Source organism: Erithacus rubecula, assembly GCF_903797595.1.
Source record: "Erithacus rubecula genome assembly, chromosome: 3".
Taxonomy (NCBI): Eukaryota; Metazoa; Chordata; class Aves; order Passeriformes; family Muscicapidae; genus Erithacus; species Erithacus rubecula.
Genome location: NC_136689.1, coordinates 103,303,836 through 103,331,625, shown reverse-complemented (window position 1 = coordinate 103,331,625; position 27,790 = coordinate 103,303,836). Strand labels below are relative to the sequence as shown.

The 27,790-nt window shown below is 38.9% G+C and overlaps 1 protein-coding gene across 22 annotated transcripts in view; it reads left to right on the top strand.

The window, feature by feature from the left end:
* ZNF521 (zinc finger protein 521) overlaps nucleotides 1–27,790 on the top strand; it is a 228,383-nt gene that overhangs the window by 16,131 nt on the left and 184,462 nt on the right. For 8 of the 22 annotated variants that reach the window (XR_013773709.1, XR_013773710.1, XM_079301504.1 and 5 more), the window contains 3 exons: nucleotides 1,759–1,821; nucleotides 2,867–2,926; nucleotides 8,474–8,653. Coding sequence is in view for 15 of the 22 variants with exons in the window: in XM_079301504.1 (XP_079157630.1) it covers nucleotides 1,759–1,821; nucleotides 2,867–2,926; nucleotides 8,474–8,653 (303 nt within the window). In the remaining 7 variants the exon portion in view is untranslated. The remainder of the gene's footprint in view (nucleotides 1–1,758; nucleotides 1,822–2,866; nucleotides 2,927–8,473; nucleotides 8,654–27,790) is intronic. The other 14 variants (XM_079301505.1, XM_079301509.1, XM_079301493.1 and 11 more) reach the window with 4 other exon arrangements.

Below are 27,790 nucleotides of genomic sequence, written 5' to 3'. Positions count from 1 at the left end.
CTGAGTTTAACGGAGGCCTGAGAGCTGAAATAGCACTGAAGTTTCCAGAATCTGTTTGTGGAGAGGTGTTAAGACAATCGAGAGTTTATCTGGTGCTACCAGCTGTAGCCTACTTAATGTAAGGAATACCCTTGCAAGCAGGAGGAAGGAGCTAACTTAATACAAAGGAAAATGAGATACTGTTTTGTAGGTGACTTGCTAATTCAGTAGGTTTTGTAGAGTAGTTTTCTTTTTCTTTTCCACTATATTACCCCCTAAATATGGTTTTATTTTCCCTGACAAATATGTCTAGTTGACTTTTATTGGCAAGTCTTTGTGCCATGGCCTGTTGTGATCTACTTGTTTCTGTTGTGACTGGGAATCCTTAAAAGGATGAGTAAGGGTTTAGAAAAATGCTAACCACAATGCTACCTGCTTTTATACTTGTTTTCTTTTTAAAGTGCAATAAAGACATAGTGGTCAGCCTTTGTTGAAAGAAAACCTCAGCTCTCACAGAATTTTCAGATCCCAAAATAGCAGGGAAGTTGTAAAATGTTTGTTTTCACAAGGCATACGCTGTCATGTTTTCATGGAACAAAATTGCATACCTGGAAACAATTTGTTAGGCAGTATCCATGTTTATTTTTTCCATTTTAGGAGCTACAAATGTTTGGTGTACCTCTCAGTCAGCAGGGTGAAGCCGAGTACATTTCACTGTGCAGTCACATCTCAGGAGCAGTGAGAGCTTCTGGTACTGCAGCTGGTGGCAGTAGACAATGAGGACAGAACAGCAGAAAAAATTAACCCTTTCATTTCAGTTTTTGCTTAAAAGTGGAGATCTTGTTTACTTCTCAGCAGGTAGTCACTTGGGAATCAGTTATTGAAAAGTTCATGTTTGAATGCCTCAATTCTGTCTTGAAAAATTAAGAAATGGTAGAGTTCTTAAACTGCTTTTTTGAACTGAGAAGGGACATTGATCATGGTTGAGGATAGCAAATACATCCACAACCTTTAATAAGGCTGATTAGTAGGTAGTGATGATCAAAGTGAGTTTCCTCATGAGGGATGGAAGAGTGGACTCATTTTCAGAGCTTGTTCTTAAGTACATTTTTTGGAGATACATCAGTAGCTAATGATGGACATAAATAGAGTGAGGTTGGGCTGCTTCAGAGGTTTCCCTGGGAATTTTGAGGGGTTCACCATAGAAGGTTTTTGATTTGTTTACTTTTTTTTTCTTCTTCTTCTTTTTTTTTTTTTTTTAATTGTATGCTAGTTTTATTTTTTTTCTTTATAAATGAAACTTACTGATCTGTGCTACCTTAGAGAAAAATCTTTCTATTTAGCTTAGTTTGTACTTGACCACACGTTCCCCAGACCTCAGCTTTTCCTGAGCTTTTCCCACTGCTTTCTTTGTCTGACTGGTTCCCTTCAGCTGTGAGGATGCTGGGATGACTGCTTCAGTGTAACAAAGAAAATCATACAGTATTATCACAGCTGAGGTACTGGTAACATCGTGGCTGCAAAACACAAGTTCAGCTCATAAATTAGCTCATAAAATAGTGTTTTGTGCAATACTGGACTGACTGCAGGGCTGGGGCAACTTTTATCAGATCTCTGTAGATGAGAAGAGTTTGCTTGCCAGCCACAGCTCTGGGATAGAGATATAGATTGTTTAGAGTCCTTCAGAGATTGTACTTGACTCTTTCTGATATATGCACTGTGTTACAAGTTTCTGGTGTTCTGAGAGTGTCCTTATGAAAACTGGTGTTTTTTTTCTAGAAACTCAGATTCTAGAAACAACCAGTTGTATGAAGCCTTGGGGTTGGCGGAGGAGGAAAAGAGGTACCTGTGGAGTGTGTATATGTATCTCTTCTTTTGCATATATGTCTAGATTTATATGTGATCCCTAAGTGTTGCACTCTCTTGTCCCAAGAACCAGGAAAAATACCTCAAATCTTTGGACTTTTAATTCAGCTGCATGATTATTTTTTGAGGTCTGAATTCTTGGGAGTGGAAATGCTGCAGAAGTGCAGTCTTTCCCCTTTCAGCTTTTTCCCCTGTGGAGGCAGATTGAATTCTTTTCTCTCCGCTGTTCTCTAACTCAAAGAACTCGGTCTTTGGGAGAATAAAAAGGAAAGGGTTTTGCCTTTTCGCTCTTCCCTTACTTTTGCTTTGGGAGAGTCAATCTTACTTAGGCATCGTATCAGAATGTAAGAGAACAGCACTCTCTAATTTTTCAAAGTAGCAGCAGAATGGCTCTTGTTAGGTTCACTCGCCCAACAAGTTTTGAATAGTGAATCTGACAAGAATTGTATTGTTTTTAGTTCTACTGCTCTGGAAAGCTGTGAGCCAAGGGAAAGATACTGGCATGGTATATACAGTAAAACAGCATGGGGTTAGTTCTCCTTTGCAAGGCTGTCTGCACTGCTGTTTGCTACTGAATATAGGATTATTACTATTTTTTAAAGCTTATGTATGAACTAGCACACACACCTCTCCCATCTGCCAGGAGAAGGCTTTCTCTTATCTGTGTGGAGCAAGCAGAATCTTAAAGCCCATAATTGTTCTCTTATTCAGATCTGTAATCAAATACAGTAAAGTGCATTGAAGACAAATATCCCAGAGGAAATTCGATTTGTTTTTTAAGTCATGAAAAAAGATTTGGTCACTCTGCTCTCAGATCTGTAGCTTCCATACAGCAATGTATTCTGTCTTGGTCTGGTCTCCACTTTCGCACTTTGCAGTGCAGCTTTTCTTGCCCGTGTTGTGCAAGCATTGCTGGCTTTCAGAACTGAGGCTGGTGTAAAGATGCTTGAAACACTTCAGCTACCTACCTAACATCTTTTTTGTTTGTTTTGTTTTTGTTTTGTTTGCCTTTTTCTGACAGTAGAAGAAAGTGAAACAGAGGACCATCAGGCAGGTGTGGGACACTCAGCCGCACAGACTGGTAATGCTGAATTCCTTCATTAGTGCTTGCTTACATTTGACAACAGTGTGAGGGATTTTTGTATCGGGGTGTTTTTGCAAAGCCTGCACTCTTCTTTCTCTGTTTCAGCTTAGAATGCATTCTTGGGGCTTGCAATGGAAAATAACTTTCCTCTCCCTTTACCTTTCAACATCTGACAATTAGAAATTCTGCCTTTTGTAGGTCAGCTGACTAAAAGTAAGATGTTTCTAAAGTACAGCATGCTTCTCTTTTTTTCTTATTTCCTTTTTTGTTATATTTAATCTCTACATTCCCCATGTAACCACCCCTCCATGCCATTTCAGATAAAATATAATATTCTTTCATTTAAGCTATTTCCTTATTTCTAAGATGTGTGGATGGGGTGATTTCTTTAAAGATTGTATATTTTTTTTGCCAGAGATTATTAAGGGCTCTTTAATTTTAATAAGTGAGATTGGGTGGACAAAACTGTTGTTTTAGTCAGGATCACATGGATAAGTTGTTAATAATAATAAAGAAATAATTGTTAATTCCCCAAAACAACAAGGGCTTCTTTATTCTCTAACATGGTTCTGAGAATGCAAGAAGTAAATTGTTTCTGTCTTTGGTACTGGTTTCACCGAATTTTATCTGAAGAGAAGGAGTGACTCATCTGAATAGTCTTATTCATTCAGCTGAGGTCACCTTTTGGAGTAAGGGCTGGCTCCTTTAGGATATTCCTAGAAGGCTAGTCATGTCTGAATACATGTAGGTAATCTGTTTGAGAACAGTTGGAGTTACTCCTCTTATGAAGGTGAAGAATGCAGTTAATTTTTTCTTCAGCTTTATATCCCTGTGCGTGTCCTGTGGGTTTGTGTTTGGTGCCTTTTATAGGTTCTAATGGCTTTGTGCATAAAGTAGATTGTTTAAAGGGTGTAAATAAAAGTGAGGGAGTTCTTTGCCTTTTTAATGGGAAATTTCTTAAACTCTTCTCATTGTACATGTGTCTCCATTTAACTATCTGCAAATTTTTGAAAAAAGCAAACTTGTCCTGCTGTAGACACACCAAGTTGAAAAATAGGCAACTGCTAAACCAGACATCAATGTCAAGAAATGGTGGTTCTTCTGCTTTTTTTTTTTGTCTTAAAATAATTCTCAGTGGTTAAGTTGCATTTCTAGTTCTTTATTTACCATCGTGTGCTGTGTTCTCTGTTTATTTCTAGGCAGGATTTGGCATTCTGTTTTTCTCCATAGCAAGAATGCAGTGCCGATATTAAAAACAAAAAAACCCGATAGAGCAAGCAGTACAGAAGGCCTGCACTGTGTACACGCTGCCAGAAGTTTTTATAGTAATACTTTGTATCTAAGCTCTGGCTCTAACCATTAAATGTGCTTTTTATAGAGTACCAAGTTATAATGTAGTGCAGCTACGGCATATTAATCTTACTGCAGAGATTTAATGAGGCAGTTGTTTTGCGATGGACACTATTGGGAGCAGAGAGCGACAGAGTTTTACTTTACCACTGAGCTGAAGAAATATTCCTTGCCTGGTAATAATTATAACCACATGATCTAAGTTTTCCTTTCTTTTGCCAGCACTTTTCCATGCAGAAGTGGCTTGGAAGGAGGTCTACTGCAAGGCAGTGAAATGGATTGGAAAGGAGGCTGTTTTCTTGGTAGTTTGATGTTTTAGTTGGGATTATCTATGGATCCTTGCAGCATAGGCAGAAATATGTAAGATGAGTTTCAAGAATACAGACAGTCTTTGCCAGTCCACTGAGATGACTTTTAGATATTCATTACTTTTACATGACTTTTATATGGGTTATAAAAAGTAAATGTGGTGAAACCTCATTTTTACATGGGCAGAATAGAATTTCTGCTGGTTGGCCTTAAACCGCTCCCATACTTGAAATTAATTGAAGTCCATGGCTTTATTGCCTCCAACACTTCTAACCAATGCAATTTTTCATTTTCCCCGAAGTTGCAGTTTTATTAGACCAAGTTACAGCCATAACATCCCCTATGAGAAAGGAGGAAGAAGGGAAGGGGAGAGCCACCTGCCAGGGAACATAGTAATGAGAAAATCATGCTTCTTTTAATTTCCATTTATAAATAATGTGAACATAATCAGGAAGAGAAGACAACTGTTCTTTCTCTTACTTTTTTTAAAGTGCCTTAATAGGCAGAATTTATTTCTCTTCCAAAAAATAACCTTCATTCATTTCTACACTAGATAATTTCCAGTGGTATCTGAAGGTGAAGGAGGATGTATGTGTGTTGTTGCTGATGGGTATTGAAAAGATTCAGCTGGCGCATGGGCAGCCTCCAAAATAGGGCAGAGAAGCCTCTGGAAATCACAGTGGTATTTGCAGAAGTTGGGAAAAGTAATTTTACTTTGAGCACCATCTTATTGAGGGAATTGTGGCTGTGATTGTTGCAGATACTGCAGAGGAAGAAATATGGGAGATGACTGACATTTGCCTTGAAGTCTATATGTGAGCCTGGGCTTTGAACAGGAGGTTAAGGAGAAAGTACAGATGAATGCACGTTGCATTTATAAAATATTTTATTCTAGTCTTCCAAAAAAGCTTCTCAAACAAGGCAACTGATCTTCAATTTCAGTAACTATTTAAGGTTTGACCAGCTCTTGATGGAAGTTATTTTTTGTTGCAACAGAACAGCTATCTATTCACAAAACCTCCAAATTATATTTGCTCTCTTTAAATATCTTTTTATTTTGGTGGTGACATCTCTTCACAGAAGCAGATCACAGTGGAAATACATTCATTGAGAGGGGCTGAGACTGCCAGAACTCATTTCACAAAGCTGTCATAGGCTAAACTCGAACCTAGGTCCCAGAGGGTCCCACTTAAGTGTTGACCTAAAAACAAATGTGCCAGTTGGCTAGAGCATGTATTCTAAAGTTGCAGCAGAAGGGAATAAGCTTGACTGACTTCTGTCCCTGTAGAGTTTATATCTGCAAATGCAGAAGGGGAAGCAAAACATTATTAGTCTTAAAATGATTCTAATTTTAATAACTGGTCGCTAAGTATGAAGCTTTAAATTGAGTGATCCTTTAGGCTTTTGTGCACTAAGGGGTGCATGTGTGCCTTTGTTTGTGTTTGTTGCTGAATTCCTGTAAAATGCAATAGTGAGCCTCGAGAATTCCCCCCCTCCCTTTTCTTTCCTTCAGCACTGTACTTAAAGCAGAGTCAGACACTACCCTTATTTTAAAACAAACAGGTCTGTAAACTTTATGTGCAGCATTTAAATACTCATGTTAAAATTCAGACCTAGTGCCCACATTTCCCTGAGTGCTGTCAATTTTATGAGATGAAACTGGGAGCTTGAGCTGAACAACTAATAGTATGCAGTGTGCACATGCTGCCTTCCAACAAGTGTTTAATGATGTTGGGGTCAGTTTGCAACAGTTAAGACAATTATTTCATTTTCTGAACTGTTTAGAACCTGGAGATCTCCTAGCTACTTTATTAATCTTTCCGACTATTTTGGAAAATAAAGCAGCAATGGAAGTTATTAGATTTAGAATATTCAATAATGGCTAAAATGCCATAAAGTCTTGTTATAATTAGCATACATTTTTTTTAGTTTGTAAATTTGCAGGCTAATTTTCTATTTGGAAGTAGCTGTCCAAGTGGAAATTTCCACTCTTGAAAGAACCTTGTGGATGTAATTTGTCATGTAAGGACTCAGTGTATAGACAGGGCTTTTGCACAGCAAGTGTATTTTTCCTTTCAGAATGTGTTTTTTGTTTTTAAAAATTAGTCTGGTTTCTCTCTGTAATATAATTCCCTTAAAAATAAATACTGCCCTTTACCCCTGTCAAAGAAATTCCTTGGTTTTGATCACAAGCCACATGGCATGAGAAAGACTTCCTGACATGGGTCATTTCCAGTTTCTGCTTGCAGGTCCATCTGTGTTTGCACAGTTGAAGGGCAGGGTGCAGCAGTATGGACCAAAGGATACACAGAGATGATGAGAGCTCTGACCTTGGTTGTGGGCAGCAAGAAATACAGGAATGGCTGTGCCCAGATGACTGTAGGGTGCTGAGAGAGGATGTGAGTGGTTTAAAGTGGTATTGCCTTCCTGCTTCTCCTCACACACCACCCCACCCCCAGTGTGAATGCAGCGTTTGGCTTGTTTTAGGTTCTCTCCTTCCAAGGAGTTGTGCATGATCCTAATAAATTTTAAGGCTAAATAAGGTGTGTTCATAGATACCACCTCTCTGTTCCCCTGGCCAGGGAGCCTACTCCTGGTTACTCACCCGCTTGGCTAAAGACTGTGACATCTTAAAACGTACTTGCACAATCTCCTGTTATTATGTGAATTCGTCCTTGTTTTCCAAAATGACTTGTTTCGGTCTCAGCTCTCTCAAATATCTGAAGGGAAAGATGAGGCAGCCAAAGCAGAAAAGGGAAAAGTGGTGAAACACTTGCATTCCTTTTGCTGGAATGTGCACAACCATTTCTCTTCTGCATTTCACTTGTTGTACTGTGGTTCCCAAGGAAAAACAACGTTAAGTGCCAGCTTGCTTTATTAGGGAAGACAGATTGGTTTATTTCTGTCTTTAAAGGAAGCTTTTAGTAAAATGGGCAAAAAGTCAGGAGTAGTTAAGGCTACTGTGTTCCTCCTCAGAAGAGGAAGAAAAGTTCTAGGCTACACATGATCTCACTGAGCTGGTCATCTTCAGAACTGAGGCACTGCAGCGAGCTGTGAGGTGTCTCTGCACTCATGGATAGATGTGAGGCTGCACATTTCTTCTAGTTAGAAGCTTCAGTTTGGCTCAAGACTGCTGATCTGAGGCTGGAGCTATCCTGCTATCCCCCAAATGCCTGATAATGGGTCAAACAGATAAAGCTTTCTTTGTGTACTCTATAGCTTTTATACTCTCATAGCTGGTTTCCAGTTTTCCATGGTCTGGCAAACGCAAGAACTTGATGAGCATTGTCTTTAATTCATGCACAAGTTCAGAGCCTGAGTAGCATTCTGACCCAGGGTATGAACTTTCCAGGGCTTGCTTTGTGTCAAATGGTGTGGTGATGGAGTATGGAGTGGGTTGTAAAATCAAGATTAATTTCATGTTTATGTAAATCAAATTTGTTAGTCTCTTAATTCTGGTAATTTCCTGTGAAACGCTGTAGTTAACAGTGAAAAGAAGTTCCTGCACACTCATTGATTTGATTTTTCTTTTCATTGAAAAACTAATTGCATAGGTGGTTTATCCTTTCTTACGATGATCAAAGCAGCTTCAATAGCTGTGATAAAATTGAGAAACCCAACACTGAAGCATGGAAGAATAGCTTGAATGAGAAATGGGGCTGCATTTGTGGGAGTAGAAGGGAAATTTTCTTTTCACTGAGATTGGAAAATAAAAAAAGGAAAAAAGCCTCTTTTGCTTATTTAGCAATAAATTGTACAGTGTGCTGCAGCCTCATGCCAGATAGTTTTCTTCTCATCATTCTCAAAACAACCTATAATTTTTTTTTTTCTTCTTGAATGTTCTCCTCTTACATGCCTGACATCCTAGTCTTGATTTTCTTTCAGACCCTAACTGTAAACTAGAAGACAAGGCAGAAGATGGAGATGTGCTAGACTGCAAGAAAAGGCCGGATGAAGGGGAGGAGTTGGAAGAAGAAGCTGTGCACAGCTGTGACAGCTGCCTCCAGGTGTTTGAGTCACTGAGCGATATCACAGAACACAAGATTAATCAATGTCAACTGACAGGTAAACAATACTTATCACTTTGTGGCTTTGTGCACTGCTCTATTTCTGATTCTCATCCTCTGCTTCTGATATCCTTCCTTTTTCAGTCATTTTATTCCTGCACTTGAATGCTTGATTGAGACCTTTATAAACTGATTTTGGGACAGGATTATACTGTTAATAGAGCATTATAAATTTCCTTAATACCAAAGGATATGTGCCTGCTATGTGTGTTTTCTGGATTCATACTGTACAGCTTTCCATGCTTGGCTTCTACATGTATTTTGCTAGGTCACTTGTGAATGCAGAGTCATTTGTAACTGGGGCTTAAGTGGCATAATGTCACATAATGAATGAATTTGCACAGTGGCCTATTGCAGATCTGAGCTGGATGTTGTGTTACTCTAATCTGTTAACTACAAATGACTGTACAGTAATCAGTAACTGAAAGTTGAGAGGAATTAAGCAAATTGTTAGAGGGAAAAATAAGATCTCAGCTTCAGTGAAGGGGCAGAACTGAGTGCTGATCAGATACTACTGAATTGAGTAGAGCACCTGAGATTCCTCTTTGAAATTATTGTAGACAGCCCCCTTACTGAGAAAACCATGTGAAATCTGCTGAATTTAAATTTAGTAGTTATTTTGACAGTATGCACTGTAGGTCCAAACAAGAGAAAGGCACTTATATTTTAAGTTAGTGTTTTATTTTTAGTCTGTACAGTGTAAAATGTACTTCTTGTGTAGTGGAGTTTTGTTAAAAACCTTTCTTTATTATGACTTTGTAAGTAAGAAAATTCCCTTTCTGTTTGGGAATGTATTTAGAAAGTGTCTGTGTGTGCTCATGTTTGGAGAGCTTCCTGAGTTTTGGTTCCAGTAGGTCCATAGGCTAAGCCTATGTCAGAATGAGACATAAAAGTCAGATAGCAGTACCACTCTTGAGAATGAAGTGTGAAAAGATGATGAGAGAAGAGGAATAAGTGGGCAGGAGCAGAAGAAAGATTGACGAAGTAATGTGGATCTGTCAAATGATTTTAATCCTCACTTCAAATTATGGAAGATGAAAATCTGCGGCAGCAAGAAGTGTTTACTTTTATTAATATACTGCTTTGCCTTTTCTTGGCTGTAAAATGTATTTCTGACTTGAGATACAATCAATTCAATCATTTTCTAATCACTCCAACAAACTTCCAGAATGTATTTTTCTACAGTGCTCATGATTTCTGGCAGTATGGATATTCTCTCTTGACTTGAAATAACTTTAACATTTTTCTCTCCTTTTCTTCATATTTCTCCAGTTCTGTTCTGTGTTGAAAAATTAGTGGCTTAACTTGGCTCTTCCTTTCCTCTCCCAGAAAGCACTCACCCTGCCTGAGTCCCCTGGCTTTCCCCTTCACTATCTCAGATCCCATTTATTCATCCCTGTGGGTTTTTTGCCTTGTTCCAATACAGCTGCCCCTTCTTTCTGGTTAATTAGTTGCTGCCCCCTTCTACCAAGTGTTTACTCTGCTTTAAAGCTGCAAGCAGAATGCACTGAACAGTGCTTGCACAGTTGGGTTAAGAAACTGAAGAAAAGCAGGTGAAGGGAGCAATAAATAGGAAGAATCTTGGACCACTGCTCCTGAACACAGCATTTCTTGCTGAGAGCTGTGTTGCTAAATGAGAGTGAAAATAAAGATGCTGGATTAGTCAAGCTGAGGTGTATGTGTGAAGGTAGGAACGCACATAAGATAGCAGAGGATGGGGAAATAAAAATGAATCCTGAAGGAAATTGTTTAAGTTCCTAAAAATATCTTTGCCTCTCTTTCAAGGAAACTTGTGACAGTGAATGGGTAGAGACCAGGCTGTTTGAAAGCTAATGAAGTGAACAAAAACTGAAACTACACACCCTTCTGGAGTACAAAGTTGACAAAAAGCCAACTGTCCTCTGTTTCTAAATATAAATGACCTAAATACACCCTTGGAGTTGAAAAAGGGGCCTGAATGACGTGGCTGGAGTTGAGGATTTCTTCTTAAGCAAAGAAAAACTAAACAAGTTGTTAGTGAGGAAGATTCCATGCAGGGTCCTAGAGTGCATGTGTGACCTTACACTAAGGACACAGCATTCAAGACAACCTCATTAGCTGAGAGTGTTTTTAGATAATGTGTGACAAGCAGTTGACAGAAAGAAGCCTTTCTTTTCTGAAACACAACATACATATCTGACAAAAATAAGGCTTGCTTTAGCATTTTAGTCAACCTCCCTGGACTCTTGTCTTTCTCTTCCACAAGCACCTTTGGGTGCCATGCTCAGAGGTTTTTTAAAAAAACTTTTTTTTAAAAAAAACACTTTTTAAAAAAGTGTTATCAAAAAGGGGTGATTGCACCTCCATGTCCCATCAGTCCTCTGACACAACAGGGTCTTACATAGCTGATCTGGTTGTCTCCTTTTGGAGGAGTCCCACTGAAATTAGGAGACCTCTGAGGTCTACTGATAAGTCTACAAACATGTCTGTCACTAAGTTGTTAATAAAAGGCAAGAAGTTTCAAAAAATTTACTTTTTTCTGCTGTATTCTGCTGTTTAGTTCAAATATGTCCTCTCTGGAAGAGGGCAGAGTGTGTCATCTATCTTGATGAGGTTTTTTCAGTCTGAGTCTCAGGCAGGGAAGAGTTACCTAAGATGTCCATTATGTAAAAATCCCTGGGCCATCATCCTCTGAACACCACATTTAGCTTGTGAAGCCCTCCAAACCCTATTCTTCAGATGGCTGAGCCATCTGGATTTTACTGAGCTTCCCTGAGATGTTCTGTGAGATGCATAGGGAGCTACATTGTGAGAATTCATGAAATGTGCATGTTGATCCAGTTGTATGGTTTTTTTCCATTCAGTTATATTGGATAAAATCAACAATTATGTTGATGGAGCAAACAGGATGGCAAAACAATGGCTTAAGTCAACCCTCCAGTAAACACCTGAATATGAAACATGACATTTGAGTGTCAGAGTGTTTTGACTGCCCCTAGCTCTACCAGCCTTGTAACATGCTTGAGAATTGGGCCTGCCACTTAAGGTTCTCAGATTGATACTCAGGCTTCTAGTTTTTGCATTTGAAAGTATCAGATGTATTCCTCTGAAGTTTTGACAGTTCAGTGGAAGGAGTAAAATTGCTTTGTTGAATCTTCATTCTGTACTCTCAACCAAAGACTGGAACGAGGAGAAGGGTTTATTAAACAGTGCTCCCAATCTCTCAAAGTGTCAGTCACCCCCACCTATTCAGAGGACAGTGGAAGATGAGAGTTACTTACAACTCTGTGAGATTTAGCTCTCAGGTTCTTGAATTGCTGTTCTCTTGCAGATTTTTTCAAAGGAGGAGAAAAAAGTCCTCCCCAACTGGTTCCTTTCTGTAATCTGTTGTTTGAATTGAACTCATGTTCTTTTTTCTGGAGGAGGGCATAGCTGCTCTTTTATCCTAATGTGTGTGCTATTGATCTTTTCAATTTGGGTCTGATCCAGTGTCCATTGAAGTCAGTGAAAAGATTCCCATTGGCTTCAGTGGGGGATGGAACAGGCCCTTCATGAGGCATTTAGTAATATTTTTTTGTTATCATCTGAAATTCTTGTACTGAAGCTTTCTCTGAAAAGGTGATGATTTATTTATGTTAATTGCTGACAGTTCCTGTGATGTTTGTGGAATACAGATAATGGATAAATGGGGGGAAAAGTTCCAAAAAATTCTTTGCAATACTTAGAACCAAGGATAGATAAGATGCTGAACTATATTCATTTAGTCATTACAAAGGACTGGCAATAAAAATACGGATTTAATAGTGCTTCTCTCTGATGTTAATGCTTTTCTCACTGTATTCTTCCTGCAGCATTTAATTTAATAACTGAAGCCACTTGCACATTGTCATCCTCTATGTTGTGTTTATAAGCAAAGCATCCAATTAGCCTGGCTATGAGCCTGATGTCTTTCTAGTATATGTCAGTTTGGATCTCACTGGAGGAACTTGAATGCAGGATCAAATATGGTGCACTACTGATAATAAACCCTCAGCTGCACCTTCTCTCCTCTTCTGCCATCAGGAAAGGACACTTAACCTTTTGCAATGCTGCCATATATGCTGTTGGTAGGACACAATGTGTCAGACACTTTCTTTTATTGTCTCCAGCTTGATTTATAATCCCTTTTCCCTGCACAGTGCTTTGTGCTCTTTATTTTCCCTTTCAGTTCTCAGGGTTCCTGCTTTATGAAGTCTCCCATGTCTGTGTGAGAACTGCTCTCCACTAGCTGGCTCTGTGTGCAGAGGTATCCAGCTCAAGCTTGGTACTCTTCTAGATCCTGTGGGTCACTTTGACATCAGAAATCTCAGCCATAACCAGAGTAATACCAGAACAAGGAGCATAAACCTGCAGTGAACATACCTGTCTGGTTGGCTGAGTTGCTGAATAACTCAGCAGCAGTGGACATGGTGGCACACAAGTCTCCACCTGAACTTGAGTGGACACAGTGTGGGTTACAGGATTTCCCTACCAGCCCTGCTGGCATCACAGGCAATAAAACTTGCTTGAAAGCAGCCTACTGAATCATATGCAGTCATAGCTTTAAGGCTAAGGGTGTTCTGAGGGAAAAGACATGAGGTATTTCTCCACTGGGGATATATATTTTACCTTTAGGTGGTTAGTTAGGCCGCAGTTTATGCTTTGGGCTCTAGCTCAGTTCTAGAGCTCTGACAGGTTGAGTAAGTATGTCAGGTAGAGCTGATAGCCATTCCTGTTCATCATCACCTAAGCTATTTCTGATATTCAAGAGGTGACTGGTCATAGCTGTGTGTCTCCTGACAATGAAGAGATGCAGTCCTGCCCTCTAGCCTTGTTCAGAGGTTCCTTTCTGATGCCATCTGAAAATAATTCCAGAACTGTATTAGGGACCCATTGTTTTGAGTGCTAGTCTCCATCAGCACTGGAGTATCACAAGGGTGGCAACTCCTAGATAAGTCAGTATTTCTCTTTTTCTAATTATGACCAAAATTAATTTCCATCATCATCCTGAGAAACACCTATTTCCATGTCTAGATAGGAGAGCTTGTGCTACCTAACAGCTTCACAGACAACATGCACAGTGAGTGATCATGGACTTAGCAAACAGGAAACAATGGAGATTCACTATAATAGTTTCCTTCTCTTGCCTCTTTTCTCTTCTTCCTAGTGCCCAGGAATCTTTCATCTTTCTGGATGAGTTGGTAATACCAGGACCATCTCTGTCATTAGAACACCTGAAAACTTTCCAGGGGATTTTGTCCCAAAGGATGTATGCTGTCCACAATGACACTACAAAATAAATCTCGTGAACACTTGGTGATACCATGATTTCATATCCTAGCTAGAACAGCTCTTCCTACTAGCAAAAGAATTCCTGGCCAGATATATTACATTTCTTGTCATTATTTTTTCAGTTTCCACTACATGTGTGCAGAAAAGATGCATGTCAAGGCTCTTTGGTCATTTCAGCATCATAGTGAGAAATCTGAGCTTGATCAAAGTGCTTCTGAGGACAAGGACCCTAAGACATTAAATATATGATGCACCAAAAGCATATTCATCTGCTTCATTGCAGTTGGTGGCACACTGCCAGGCACTGTTTGCCAAGTGCAGTTACTTCACTTGAGAGAGTCACTCTGTTTCTCTAGAGAATTCCTGCACCAAGGACTGCATATGGATTTTACATTAAACAGTTATTGAATAAAAGACAAACAGTGTTTGGACTGGTGACTTGAGATCAGGCCTCTCTTTCCTTAGAGGGCTTCCCAGTTGCTGTGTTAGAGAGACATACTTCTACTTTTCCATTTGATTTGGACTACAAACCTCTGATTTCTATTCCACACAATGATATTCTGTTTCACAGATAGTGGAAAGCAGATCCTCACCTCCAGTTTCTTGTCCCAGCCAACACACATGGTAGTTTGCAATTTTTAGCCCCACATCCTTTCATTATTATGTGGTCCAGGACCCATATCTTCAACTCCAAATCCTTGATATTTGGGGGAAAAGGGGAATAGGGTGGTAATTACAGCCTCTGCCTCCGAAGATCATAATTTTGAATTCAAAGAGCAAGGCAAAGCCTCTCGCTAGACTTGGATGGAAGATTTATATGCAATACTGGATGGCCAAGGCTATACAGAATCTATTATACAGAAGTTCATATGCAAAACTTCATGCTCCTGTGGAGGGTAGATGAAGGTCTTGATAATTGCGTTCCTAGATTTTTGTATTAAAATTCTGTGAAAATAATTCTTAGATATGTAGGGAACTTGTATATGCTGTAGCTGGAAGCTGTGAAACTAGAGAGCACAGCCTTCTGGCTGTTCTTCAAAATCCTTGTGCTTATCTTGAGGATCCATGATGAACAGCCAACATGGGCAAAGAGGCATAAACCCCTTCCCTTCTGCTTGGAAACCATTAATCTCTGCTCTTGAGATTGTTAATCAGTCATAAAACCAGTAGATCTTCATCTCCTGGGTGTTTTAAAAGCAGCCTGTAGTATTTCCTGAGTTGTCTGTCAGTGACCCCCTGTAATAGAAAGCAGCTGATGGTTTGCATCATGGAACTGTTATTTTTGACTTGGGGGACCCTTGTAGCAAATCTCTTCATGAGTATTAATTGTAAGTGCCAGAACTCTTGCTGTTTGGGGGTGGGAGAATAACCTAGTGGTATCTTCCAAGAGAGTTTGAGTGTTTCCTGTATACTTTTAATTGATATTTTTTCCTCATTTTTTCCCTATTTTTCTTTTCTTCTAGCCTGTTTTTCTACCACTAAAAAGGCTGATGATTTTCCTAGCATATAATAGAAGGAGTTTTGGTTGGCTTATTTACTCCATGTGTCCATCAAGGACTTTGCATGGGAACTTGAATTCCCAACAAAACGTCAAGGTACCAGGTCTGATCCCACGTCCCTGCAGCAGTGAGGGCACCGTTGCCTCACTGAGTACCATGGACAGAGACACCCCCTGGCTGGCCCAGGACTCCTGACCTGCACCAGAAACTGATCAACTGGAGACTGTAGTTCTCTCACTGGCAAAGGGATTTGGTTTAGGCAGCCCCGGTTCTGGGGTTAAAAGGTCTAGTTCTTGGTAGAACCATCTGTCTGCTGTCTTTCACTTTTAAATAATCTGGTATGGGGATCTTAGGGATCATCTTGCAGCTATCCATGCCTTACTGGGCAAATGGAGTGGGCAGCAGAGTTGGTCCAAAATGCTCTTAACACCCAAGGCAAACATTCTTGTCTGGAAGATGAATCCAGTCATCCTGGCACTTGGCCATCACACACTTAAACCAAGCTTTTGACTACTTTTGCTCAGAGGTTCCTAAGTAAAACTGTTTCAGTGAAGATAAAAGTGAATCTTCAAGACAACAATGCACTGATTTGCAGGCTAAAAGACACCATGTATGTGTCACCCAGAGTCTGGTTTAGAATCATAGAATCATTGAGGTTGGAAATGACCTCCATGATTATTGAGTCCAGCCTTTGAGTTAACACCACCCTGTCAACTCAACCATGACACTGAGTGCCCTGTCCAGCTGTTTCTTGTATGCTTCCAGGGATGCTGGCTCCACCACTTCCCTAGGCAGCCTGTTCCAGTGCTTAACCACCCCTTCAGTGGAAAAGTTCTTCCTGTGATCCAACCTGAATTTCCCCTGGCACAACTTCAGGCCATTTCCTCTGGTCCTATTGCTTGTTTTCTGGGAGAAGAAGCCAATCCCCACCTAGCTAGAACCTCCTTTCAGGTGGTTATAGAGAGCAGTAAGGTCTCCCCTGAGAAAAACAACATTTTACATAAACAATATACTTTGGTTCAGTGTCTTCTTGCCAAGCCTTGCTTAGCAGTGTGACTTACAATCATAGTCCTGGGCTATAGCAGAGGACATATCTGTGCGGTGCTTTTTTGACATCCAACTGTGAAAGCATCAACTGGGAACACCTGACATTCTGTTGTGAGCGAGTGCAATATCAATAGGTTCTGGGAGGAGCCACAAGAATGTCATAAGTGGTTCCTCTTCTGGCTTTGATATTTCATGGTTTCCAAGCTGGCCCTACGTCACTGCCTCTGTTTCAAGGCACTGACTTGGCCAGCTCCCTGTTTTTTTCAGAGTTAGTTTAAATGCCTCCCTGGCACTCTGTTGAAAATCTGCCCTGGCTAGATACAGAACTTTGCTTTATTACAGTGACAGTCTGTTGTTCCATTTATTTATAGCCGCTGCTGGGTGTTCTAAAGGTCAAGCCATTTCCTCGCAGCATTTCCAAATGGGCAGTACAGGGTATCTCTCTGCATTACTGTTTGGCTGCTGTGACTTTCCCATTGAAAAGTAACCTTGCTCTCTGAGTGTTCAAGTGACATCTCCTGCCTGCTTCAGAAGAGGGTCCAATTTCTGAGATCTGCCAGGTGATGACATGAGGTAATCCACTGACCTTTATGAGGCATTCTGTGCAGCACATAACCATCGGTGCTCATTCCAGTTTTGGGAAAGCAAAACCACTATAATCACTATTTGATCTATGCAGCTGAAATTCCTAATTCTCGCTGTCCAAGGAAGATGGTTGCCTGCAGGGAAAGGACCGGAGGGGGCAGGGGAGTCATCAACACTGACACATATGTGAAGAAGAAAAAATAGTCATTACTTACCCTATGATAACTATGTTCCTTCCAATTACTGTTGTAATCAATATGGATCCTGTGGCCAAGCTTGTCTTGTTTTTCACAGTCCTCAGCAATACAGACTTTGAATTGTAAGGCTACTGCTGATACAGGGTCATAGCTACCCTGACCTTTACCCAGTACAATGGGAATTCATGTGTATGATTCTAATAGACACACTATTGAAAATGAAATAATGATTGTCTTCCATGTATGTATGTATATACACCTACAGTCCATACTTTTACTACAGTGTTTCAGAGAATTGACTACCTTGGAGTAAATACCTGTTGTTTATTTTATATTTCTATTTTACTGGAATATTTATAATATATTGTCAGTGTATTACAAAATGGGTCTTGTTGCCATGACAAATTGGCCTATTTAAGTGGTGAATTTCCTGCACCTTCTAAAATAATTTTCTTGAAATGCTTGCTGTTTTTATTATTGGCGCTCACTTTAATTACCATTTCGAAATGAACAGAATGGGAGGTACAACATATCATCATTACTTATATGTTCAGTAGTTAAATTCATAGCTTGAAAACCAAATGTAACAAAATGCCCCACAGCTCTTTAACACTTTGCTTAATGCTGTTGCAGAAAAACCCTAATTCGTGTTTATACAATCAGCTGTAGGGTGTTAAGGCTTCCAAGAAATGGGGTAGCTTACTAACACACCACCCATATGGGCTTTGTTTATCCTTTTAGGCATCATCTGGAGGGTCTAAAAAACCCACTTTTTTTCTCTCACTTATAGGAAAAAAAAGAATTGTTGGAGCAGAAAGGTCCTTAAAAACATTCCAGTCTTGGCATAATCCTCTGTTTGACATGGTTGCCAGGTCACTTCTGCTTCTATACTGTGACTTTGGTAGTAAGTTATTGGTTTAAGACAAAGGAAAAACACCTTTTAATTTACCCAGGGTGTTCCACGCTATATTACTGTGCTTTTTGAGAAAGACACCTTTTCTGCTGTGGTGATGATCAGATAGAAATCAGAATGCTGCATCTGTGGAAAACAGTGGAACCTGAAATCCCTTTTACTAAAGCTCCTCTGTCTTTTACAAGATGCCAACTATGCCATTTATTCCAACTGCTCTTCCAAAACAACTGGTAGTTGAGTCAGATTCTTTCTTAGTGTGGACCCTTAATATTCCTAATTTTATATCCCTGTACTTGTACTAAGAGGTCATAGTCCTTGTGAGGTTATCATTTGGGAATGCTGTAGTGTAACTGATATCTATGACCTCTTAATAAGCATCAGGAGCAAGAGATTGGGATCATTCTACAACATGCCCTGGGGGTACTTTCCCTTCAGAAGGCAAGCTGGAACTGTTCAACTTTTTTCTTTCTTTCAGTTTTTTACCTTCGGGGGAAATTGATCGATTTGGAGATGATTATTCCATAATCTCCGAATTTTTCTCTTCTACACTGCAATGGGAACTCCTTGAAGTTTAAAGGGATGAGTCTCTTGTGTGCACTGTGGAATGAACCCAAGGAGTTTATGGGGACAGGAGTCCTTTTAGCACAGTTAGTGTAATTTTAGGCAAGTTTGAAACTAAAATACCAGGATGATCTGTGGACAGAAAAGGGTAAATTTTTTATTAATTTTGTCTGACTAATGTGATCACTTGTCTCAATGGATGCTTCATTTGGGATTTACTTCCTGGGGGAAGAAACTAGGGTTTCTCAAAAATAGAGACATATGAAAGCCATGGTTACCATTGAAACTAGGTAAAAAAAGATGAACTGGCAGTCAACTTCAGAAATATTCAAACTTGTCAAGGAGTATTTGTCATGGATTTAATACTGACATGAAAGGCCGGAGCTCCATGTGTGAAATTTTGGTTCAAATTTACTCTTGATAGTGTTATCAAAATCATGTTGTTATGCATGCACAAGTAAAGCAATTTAATACTTTTGTCTGTAGTATTGCTGAAGCATATAAAATGCAAGAAATTCTTTTGCCTTTATGTAAAAACAAGGAAAGTATGCTTTCAGGACAGGAAATGGACTGGGGCATGTCATGATGTCTTTTGAAACAGAGCTCTACATAAGATAGCGCCATGGATTGGCATTTAGTCCATATGTGTAATATATGGGAATTAGTTTTAAATTTCATAAAAATACCTGTCACTGGTTTATTACCTCCCTCACCGTGACCAGAACTGGTGTCTCTCATTTGTTTTACTGCTGGATCCCAGCAGGAAGTGCAGTCTAATGACTGAAGGAAGGCTCAGTGACTCATGCGGGGGAGGCAGGAGAAGGGTCAAGTTTTTCAAGCACTTTGCAAGGCTTCTACCAGCTGTAAAAGCAAAGCACAGGGAAATGAAACTGGCAGTTGTTAATTCACCTTTCTCTGACAAATGCAGGCTTCAGCATGTGTGCATAACAAATCAGTTTTCCCATTAACACATTAATTATTGTCATTAATTTTTCATGAGGATGTGTTTATTTCTTATTGTTGTTATCTGACTTCAGTTCATGACCAGGAATGATACTTGGATTTTTGCAAAACACTGAGCATGTTCGATTTTTCCTGTAAATTCAGTTTCTAAGCAACACCTCTTTGTCCTGAACTATTTTAATGTGTCAATAACCACAGGTTTCTGTATGATTCTAATTATTCTTCTAAACTGCCTTTGAAATACTTAAAACAGGTTTAATATTTGCTCCCTCTGTTATGTTATGATTAGAATATTGTGTATTACAGGATAATCTTTTCTTCACAGGCATCTGTCAAGCCTGACTTGAGAATGTTTTTCAATTTTTGTCCGTAGGTTGTTGTCTGTAATCTTTGCTTCACTGAAACCAGTGGAAAAGTCATTATTATGTTCACAGAGGGCAGAATTTCTACTAGTGAGCTCAAATTCTCATTCTGTTTCTCTCAGGATTCTTCTCCTGCCCCCTTGATCTCTGCCTTTCTATTGCTCTGTCATTTTAAAATAGTCAGTGCTTAACTAACTTATTTTCAAATAGAACTTCCCAAACAAGTGACAGGCTGAGGTATTAACCACAGTTATTTGCAAGCAGTTTCCCACTGTAGGTAAGTTTGGAAGTAGAAAAGCTTCCCCTGTCTGCCATGATACCAGGTGCTCTGGTAAAGAAAAGGCTGAGGAAATGGGAGAATGCAGTTTATTATATTAAAATTAGATTCTGCCTCTTGTGACTCTCTCTGCTTGCCACTGTTGTTGACTTTTATCTTGTTATTTAGTGTACTTGCTACTGAGACTACTTTTCTGTCCTTGTTATCTCTATACTTTTGATTCTTTTACTGAGGGTTTCTGGACTTATGCTCTTTTTTCTATTGCCTTTTTCTCTATCAGCAGGCCAGGTATCCCTGCAGTTCTCCCTTTGGCTGAGAAGGGTAGGAATGATTTTCTGTGGTGCTGGAATATCCCACTGCTTCTCTTCTTGTCTCTTCTCTCTCTTTTTGCACTCCACTCTTCTGCAGTTTGTTCCCTTTTTCCTCTAGAGTATCTAGAGTAGTGCTGCTATTCCTTTTGGGTACTTCAGTATTTCAGCTAGAATAGCAGAGTGAAATTCACTCAAAATACTTGGCTTCATTCTACAGCCTCTGCTGGACTTGATGCTTTTTGTAAGAAACGAGAATATAGCTGCAATCTCAGATCTACAGCCCATGATGTTATTTGCAGTCATCCATTGCAACAGGTTCATTCTTGATTTGATCACTTCTTAAGCATTTTTGTAAATGTTCCAGCTTTTGTATAATGTTTCTTTAGGAATACACAACTGTGGATGCCACTGAATGTATCACAAGTTCCCAAGTGGTAGGAGCAATTACCCTTCATAGCATGGGACTAAAGAGAGTTTGGAATTCCACAGAGCATGTTTCTTTTGGTCAATGCAGGCACAGCTGGTCCTGACATACGGTTGAGGGTGAGTTTGTGGATACAGACTTGGCTTCATGAGAGGCATGGAGCCTTTTCCATTGCATTTCAGTTATTGGACAGTGACTGAAGTTCCTAAAAATTACTTGTGCAGTTCTCCTCTATGGCATGGAAAGAGGCCCAATACAAGTTAAGGCTGAATTCTAACTTACAAAATTCATCATCTTGGATATGAAATCAAAGAGCATCTCTGTATACTGAGTGCCACAGATTTTATTTCATACTGTGGTTTTGGAATTGCACCTCAGTCAGTAGATCTGTGAAGGTGGTGAACAGGGCTATGATGAATAAATAGATGTTCACAGTATAATACATGTCAGAATTGTTCTTTGCATGGGGGAAAACCTTATGTTTTTTATAGCTGTAAGAACTGCACATTCTCCAAGTTCCGAATTTTTTTTTACAACTGTTACCTACAATAGAATGAAATGTAGCCAGCTTTGCAGAAGACAGCAGCTAAGACCCATGAGACATAGCAGGGGGAGACAGGAAACTATCCAGGAATAATGTGGCAAGCCTCCTGTCCTTGTGCAAAATGCCAGAGGATCCCAGTGTCCACAAATAGCACCACAACTTTTGAGATATGAGTGGGTGGATTATTCCACATGCACATAGTCAAAACCTGGATGATGCTTTGCTTTCCAGGTGAGCTGTACTCATGGCAGTCCTGTGTTTCAGAATGGCTCTTCTTTGTCACCCCTTTGTTCCAGAGGGAACTGGCAGCACAGTCTCCTCTGCCATGCACAGGGGGAGGCTGGCCCTGCCATAACTGGGGAAGCCATTCTGCTTCCAAGGGCTGTTGGTCCCAGACATTCTGAGTCAAGGAGGGGTGAGGAAGTGGCTCAGAGTAGTGTTCAACCCTAAAGTTGTATCCTGGCCCTCCCTTGTCTCCTTGTATCTGCTCTCTGGGAGCTCTAGCACAATATTTTGACTTGTGAGCCCAGAGGGTTGACTGTGCAGCAGACTCTTAAGGTAATTATGGGCTTACTTATACATTTTGCTGTCAAATTACGTAATTTTTGATAGAGGGCATAATGTATGCTTTCTAATGCACACTCATGGAAGCTTGGGGCTCTGCCTCTTACTACACAGCTTAAAAATCAAACCATGTGTTTTAACAGACCCTAGTACAACTGCCATAAGATACATGTAGTGCTCCACCCTTTCCTTCCATGACATTCTAGGATGTATAAATGCAGGATACCCTGTGGAGGAAAAGTTTGGATTTGAAGCCTTTAACTGTGATACGTGGAATCTGTTTACCAAACTGTGGAAACTGTTAGGTGTACAGGAAATGTTGTGTATGTAAGTAGTCAATATGCTCTCAGTGAATTGAGACATGGAATAATCATTCTTCCATCAGCCAAGTTCAGTAAATGTGGTTTCCAATCCAAATGTTATTTGCATAGTTTACAGGCTTGCCAGCTATTTTCTTAATGAAGTTTATAGTTTTATCAGAACTTTATGCCTACTTCTGAGGAAGGGGAATGGGAAAAGCAGAGAATGGCATCTTTTAAAAACAAATGAAAAAGAAAATTTAATTATTTTGTTATTGACTAAAAATACGTTTTCATTATGGTTGCATTTGGTGATACTAGAACTGAAGAAATTTTACTTTGAATGTAAAAATGTTTGTTAACATTTCCTTTGCTCCCATGGAAGTGTCCTTTCCTTGGATGGAAGAGAATTTTTCAGCAAGCATGTTTTCCTTAAGAAGATATTGCAACTTCTGTCGGGCTCTAAGTTGTTCATTGTGGTATCCACTTTCTTCTTCATCCTTATACTTTGCTTTATATGTTAGATAAAAAATTCTTCCTTCTTACTGCTTCTCAATGAGCAGTTAAATCACATCAAAAGAAGAGTAATTGCATGTTAATTAGGTTGCATATTAGCTTTAGGGACATGGCTCCAACACAGAACTCTGTAGTTGTCTTTTGTATAATAGTGTTTCCTGTAAAGGTGTTTTATGTTAAAATTCCAGTATAATTGTTTTGTTTGTTTCAACTAAAAATATACTTCATAGTTAGCATGTTTGGTAGCATTTCATCTATAAGAAACATGGACAGTCTTTTTCTTCCCTCAGGAAACTGTCCATCTCCAAAAAGTATCTATATTTATACATGGATAGCTAGCCTGCACTGGTGAAATGCTTAAAAAAATAACACATGTAATGTTATATTATTGTGTAAGTGAAGACTGCAGCACTCCCATTTTCCAGACCTTATGGGCACAATCAGGTGTACCATATTTTAAGAAACACTAAGCTTGTCTGAGTAAAATGCCTGCAGGATCTTATATTTCTTCCTCTATTTCTGTTTCTTTGCCTTTTTTTTTTTTTTTTTTTTTTTTTTTTTTTTTTTTTGTAGCACTGACTCTGCTCAGATTTATGTAGTTCATTTGAAGTTCATGTAGTGAGTGTATTAATCATTCAAAGTCCCATAGATAAATAAAGTTACTTTACCATAAAATTTGTGACTCCAAAACTGATCTCATGAGTTGTCTTTTGTTCTTTGGCATGATCCTTCTGTACCCAGTCTGCACTGTTCTCCATGAGCTGGAGCAAAGAGGTGAAAGAACAAAATTCCTATTCCTAATCTAAGGCACACTTGGTGAATTGTTTCCTCCCTGATATTTAAAATGAGACCCTTGCACTAAGCCTACTTTCACAGCTTTGCCAGAAATACCACTTCTTTCTCTAAGCTGAGGGAAGCACAAAGTATTATTCTCAGACTGAAAGCTAGTAAACTTCAGACTAGAATTCACCTTTACAGGTAAAAGTAAGTAATTTCACAGAATATTATACTTCACATTGCCTGATTATTCAAGGCCAGGTCTTTCTAACTTCTTGTTTTCATCCCCAAGTTCTTATTAATTTTTATAATTTCTTACCTTTCTTCTATTCTGTATTATATTTACTGAATACAGAGATACTTATGCTGGTAGAAAGGGAATGATGTGTGTTTGCTGTGCCAAGTTTGGTTTTTTTTATAAATAACTTATGAGTAGTAGAAATCCATTCATCAAAAACTACTGTTTCTCATTTTAGGGATTTTTGTGTTATGATTATTTGTCTGTTCTTTCAGTAGATTCATAAATGAAAGAACCAACATGATTATTCAGTACAGATTTGAGGAAGAAAGTGAGGAAATGTTTCTATTTAATTGTTGACAAGAAAATTAATGAAAGCTGTTGCTCTCTTATGAAGAAAATAGGTTTAAAGTCCACTCATTTCTTCCATTGTTAAGCTGTGAGTAGATTTCAAGCTGTTTAAAATTGCTGATCTTGAAAAGGCAACCAATATGAAAGAGGTTCAGTGAATGCATAGTGGAATCTGGAGGGGACCAGGTGAGGAGAGATGAGTTAGACAAATTCAGGTTACTTTCCATAAATAATTACTTACATATTTTTACTTATGTCAGAACCCTGTGCTATGTGTAGATAATGAGTAACTTTAATGTTTTCATCCAGAGAAAGGCATACAACTATACAGGGTTGATTTTTAAAAAAATAATCTTGAACTACCATTTTGTGGTGATTGGTGAAGAAATACTGAGTGTGTCTCTCTTAAATGCTGCCTGTCTGGGATTTAGCTCCTGATGTGACAGTATTTTTTGCCTTAAGCCTTTGGTGTATTTATCCTCACAGAGTCTCAGAAAGGTTATGAATATCTAAGGATACTTAAAAATTAAATAAAAAATTAACTTAATTATTTAAGGTGGGATACTTGTGAGGTTGTGATCCTGAAACAATTTGTTTCCCTAAAAGACACTTTTCTGGCACAGTTAGTGTCTTTTCTCTTGTCTGGGGCCCAAAACTAGCAGTTTTCTTTAAGCTGAATAAGGATAAAAAAATTATTTGTAGATTGAAAAGCAGTTCAGAACAAGAATTTATCTTTACAGGCACTGGTAAGTAATTTCACTGACTGATAACATTCTCCACATTCCTTCGTTCTTTGACCATCCCACAATCTAATGCTTTTCACCACTTCTTTGAGGCCATCAGTGAAGGAAACTTTTGCATATAAAGTGAAATTATATACCAGGAAATTATTATTCAGGAATGTTCCATTCCAAATTTAGGGCATGAAGATGCACAGATTATTTTAAAAGGAAAAGTAACACACAAGAAAGACATAATGATGAGTCTGTGGCCTTGCCTGTTCAGTTAATTTCTAAATAGCATCATGCAGGAAAGTGTTGCTGAAGATCCTGTAAGAGCTGTGAGGAATGCAGGATGTGAAGGGGAGGTTCTTTATTCAGAGATGTTGCATTTCTCACCGTTGCTTGCCCTTCTCCCCTTGGCTTAAGGGGAAAAAATAGAAATACATGCCACTCCAGGAAGAAATTATTGATACAATGCAGACTATATTTAATTAGAATTGTAAGATAGGCTTTCTCTTATATGAGTTATGCCAATTAATACTGTTTCAGAGAAGCAAGTCATGGTGTATGCATATACAACCAATCACTCCCACAAGAGATTTCCATATAGCTATAAAACTGAAACTGTAAAACATGGTTTCCATGTTGTCATTTTCCCATGACAGTTGACACCATACTATTTGGGATAAAAATTGAATTCTTGTGACTCTGTATTTAAATTGTGTTGAACTTGACTGAGAAGATCTGAAGTTATAAAATTTAGAGCAAAAATGCTTCTTTGGTCTAAAAATGCTTTTTTTTTTTCATGTTTACATGCTGATTTACACTACTGAGTCCTATCCATCAAAGCCTGAATTTTAGAAAATATTTTCTGTGAATCTTCATGAAAATTATAGCAAGCTCTTATACAAATGCCTGTTGTTTATTGAATTGTATTCAGAAGGGTGTGTCTTACCTGAGTGCTCTAATACCTATCTCCACAATTCCAAAGTAAAGAATGAGGCTTTTGAAATTAGAGGGCAACATCTGCTAAGTTTGGCTGTTTTGCATATCTATATACCATATAAATTTGTTCAAATTATTTGAAAATAGGTATCCATAAAAGTATAACCAACATTTAGTTTTACTGACCATAATGTGCTACTCATTGAGACAAGATTATGACTTGCAAATGGATCTCCAGTCTTAAGTAATTTTGCAGATTTGTAAAAAGTCTTCTCTGAAAAGATGGCAAATTGTGTTAAGTAAGGTGAAGTGGATAATATGATTGCTAAAATCTTTAATTGCTGAATAAATATCTTAATAACCGAAAGGATGCAGAAGTGCCTGAGATCCATGTTCCTTTGCACTGAAAGCTAACAAGACAGTCCTCTGCTCTTTCACCCTATTACAGCTCCAGTTTAATTTATGAAATCTACAAGATTTAAGTATTGGCATAAATAAATGTGACCAGACAAAACAATAAACAGGATTGTGTCTCTGTGGTTTTCAGTAAGTGATGCTAAAAGCAGAACTAGCATCCAAAATGAGGGAGCAGAACTTTGGATTTCAATGTAGTCACTTCAACATACACAAAGATTACCCTTTTCTCTATAAGTAGCAGTTAGGTATTACTGTGGCAGCTTTCTTCAGCCTCTTATTTGCTGTTACTTATTGCTGTTTGCTAGAGAAAGTGAAGAAAGAAATAACTGAGGAAAGGGCCCTGTGCCTAGTGCAATAATCAGATTGATTTGAGAACCGAAGCTGTATCTGTTCAGAAACTTAGTTCATAGTATGCATGTTGAGTGAAGTACAGGAGAGCTATAAGCACAAGCAAATAATGGATGTACTGGTGAAGTTACCCAGAATTTTTCATTGTGGTTTGGGTATCAAAAGGAAAGAGGGTGATTAAGAAGAAAAGATTATTGCTTAGACTGGAGTAACTGGATGACTGTGCAAAGACTCTTGCAGCATTGAGCAGTAACTGTGTTACATCTGTATTGGATGGTATTGTGCCATGCACACAGTTTAGCTCTCTAAGAAGAGAGTTGTATTCACTTTCGAGTAAACAACAACTCTTTCTCAGGATGCTGCTTCGGTTCCGGGGCTGGCACCATCCCCAGTAGCTTGGGTATTTCATGTTTGCTTTAATGCACAGTGTGCAAGTGCCAAGTCTGTATTTGATTTGCAAAGGACAGAAATGTACTGGTTTCTGCTTAATTTCCTTGTTGATGTTGTATGTTGTCTCCATGGTGTGACAGTTCTTTCTTGGAGTCAATTCTTTGAAATAGAAATTTTTGCAGAAAACAGTAGTTTCACAAATGTGTCCTCTGAACCTGGCAGGTGCCTGAATCCAAGTGAGAGAGGCTTTATCATGGAAGGCAGAGGTGCAGTTTATTTCCAATGCATTGCTCATCTGTAGAACTTGTCTGTTCACTATTGGCCTGCTGCAAGTTACAGGAGTGTGCAGGCACCTTTCTGTACAGGGGAACAGGTTTCGGTCTGTTAGCAGTACCACTGTGTGTCACACCCTCATTACAATGTGTTTCATTTTATATTCCATTTTCCTTGTTAATTTGATCCTGTCAGTAGCTAAAACCAGGTAATTTGATCCAGAAATGATGTGAATCATCTATGGAGAATTGAAACGTACAGAAATTTAACATGAGAGAGAGAGAGACCTGTCTTGCACCTGTTTTTTTTGCACTAGTATACAG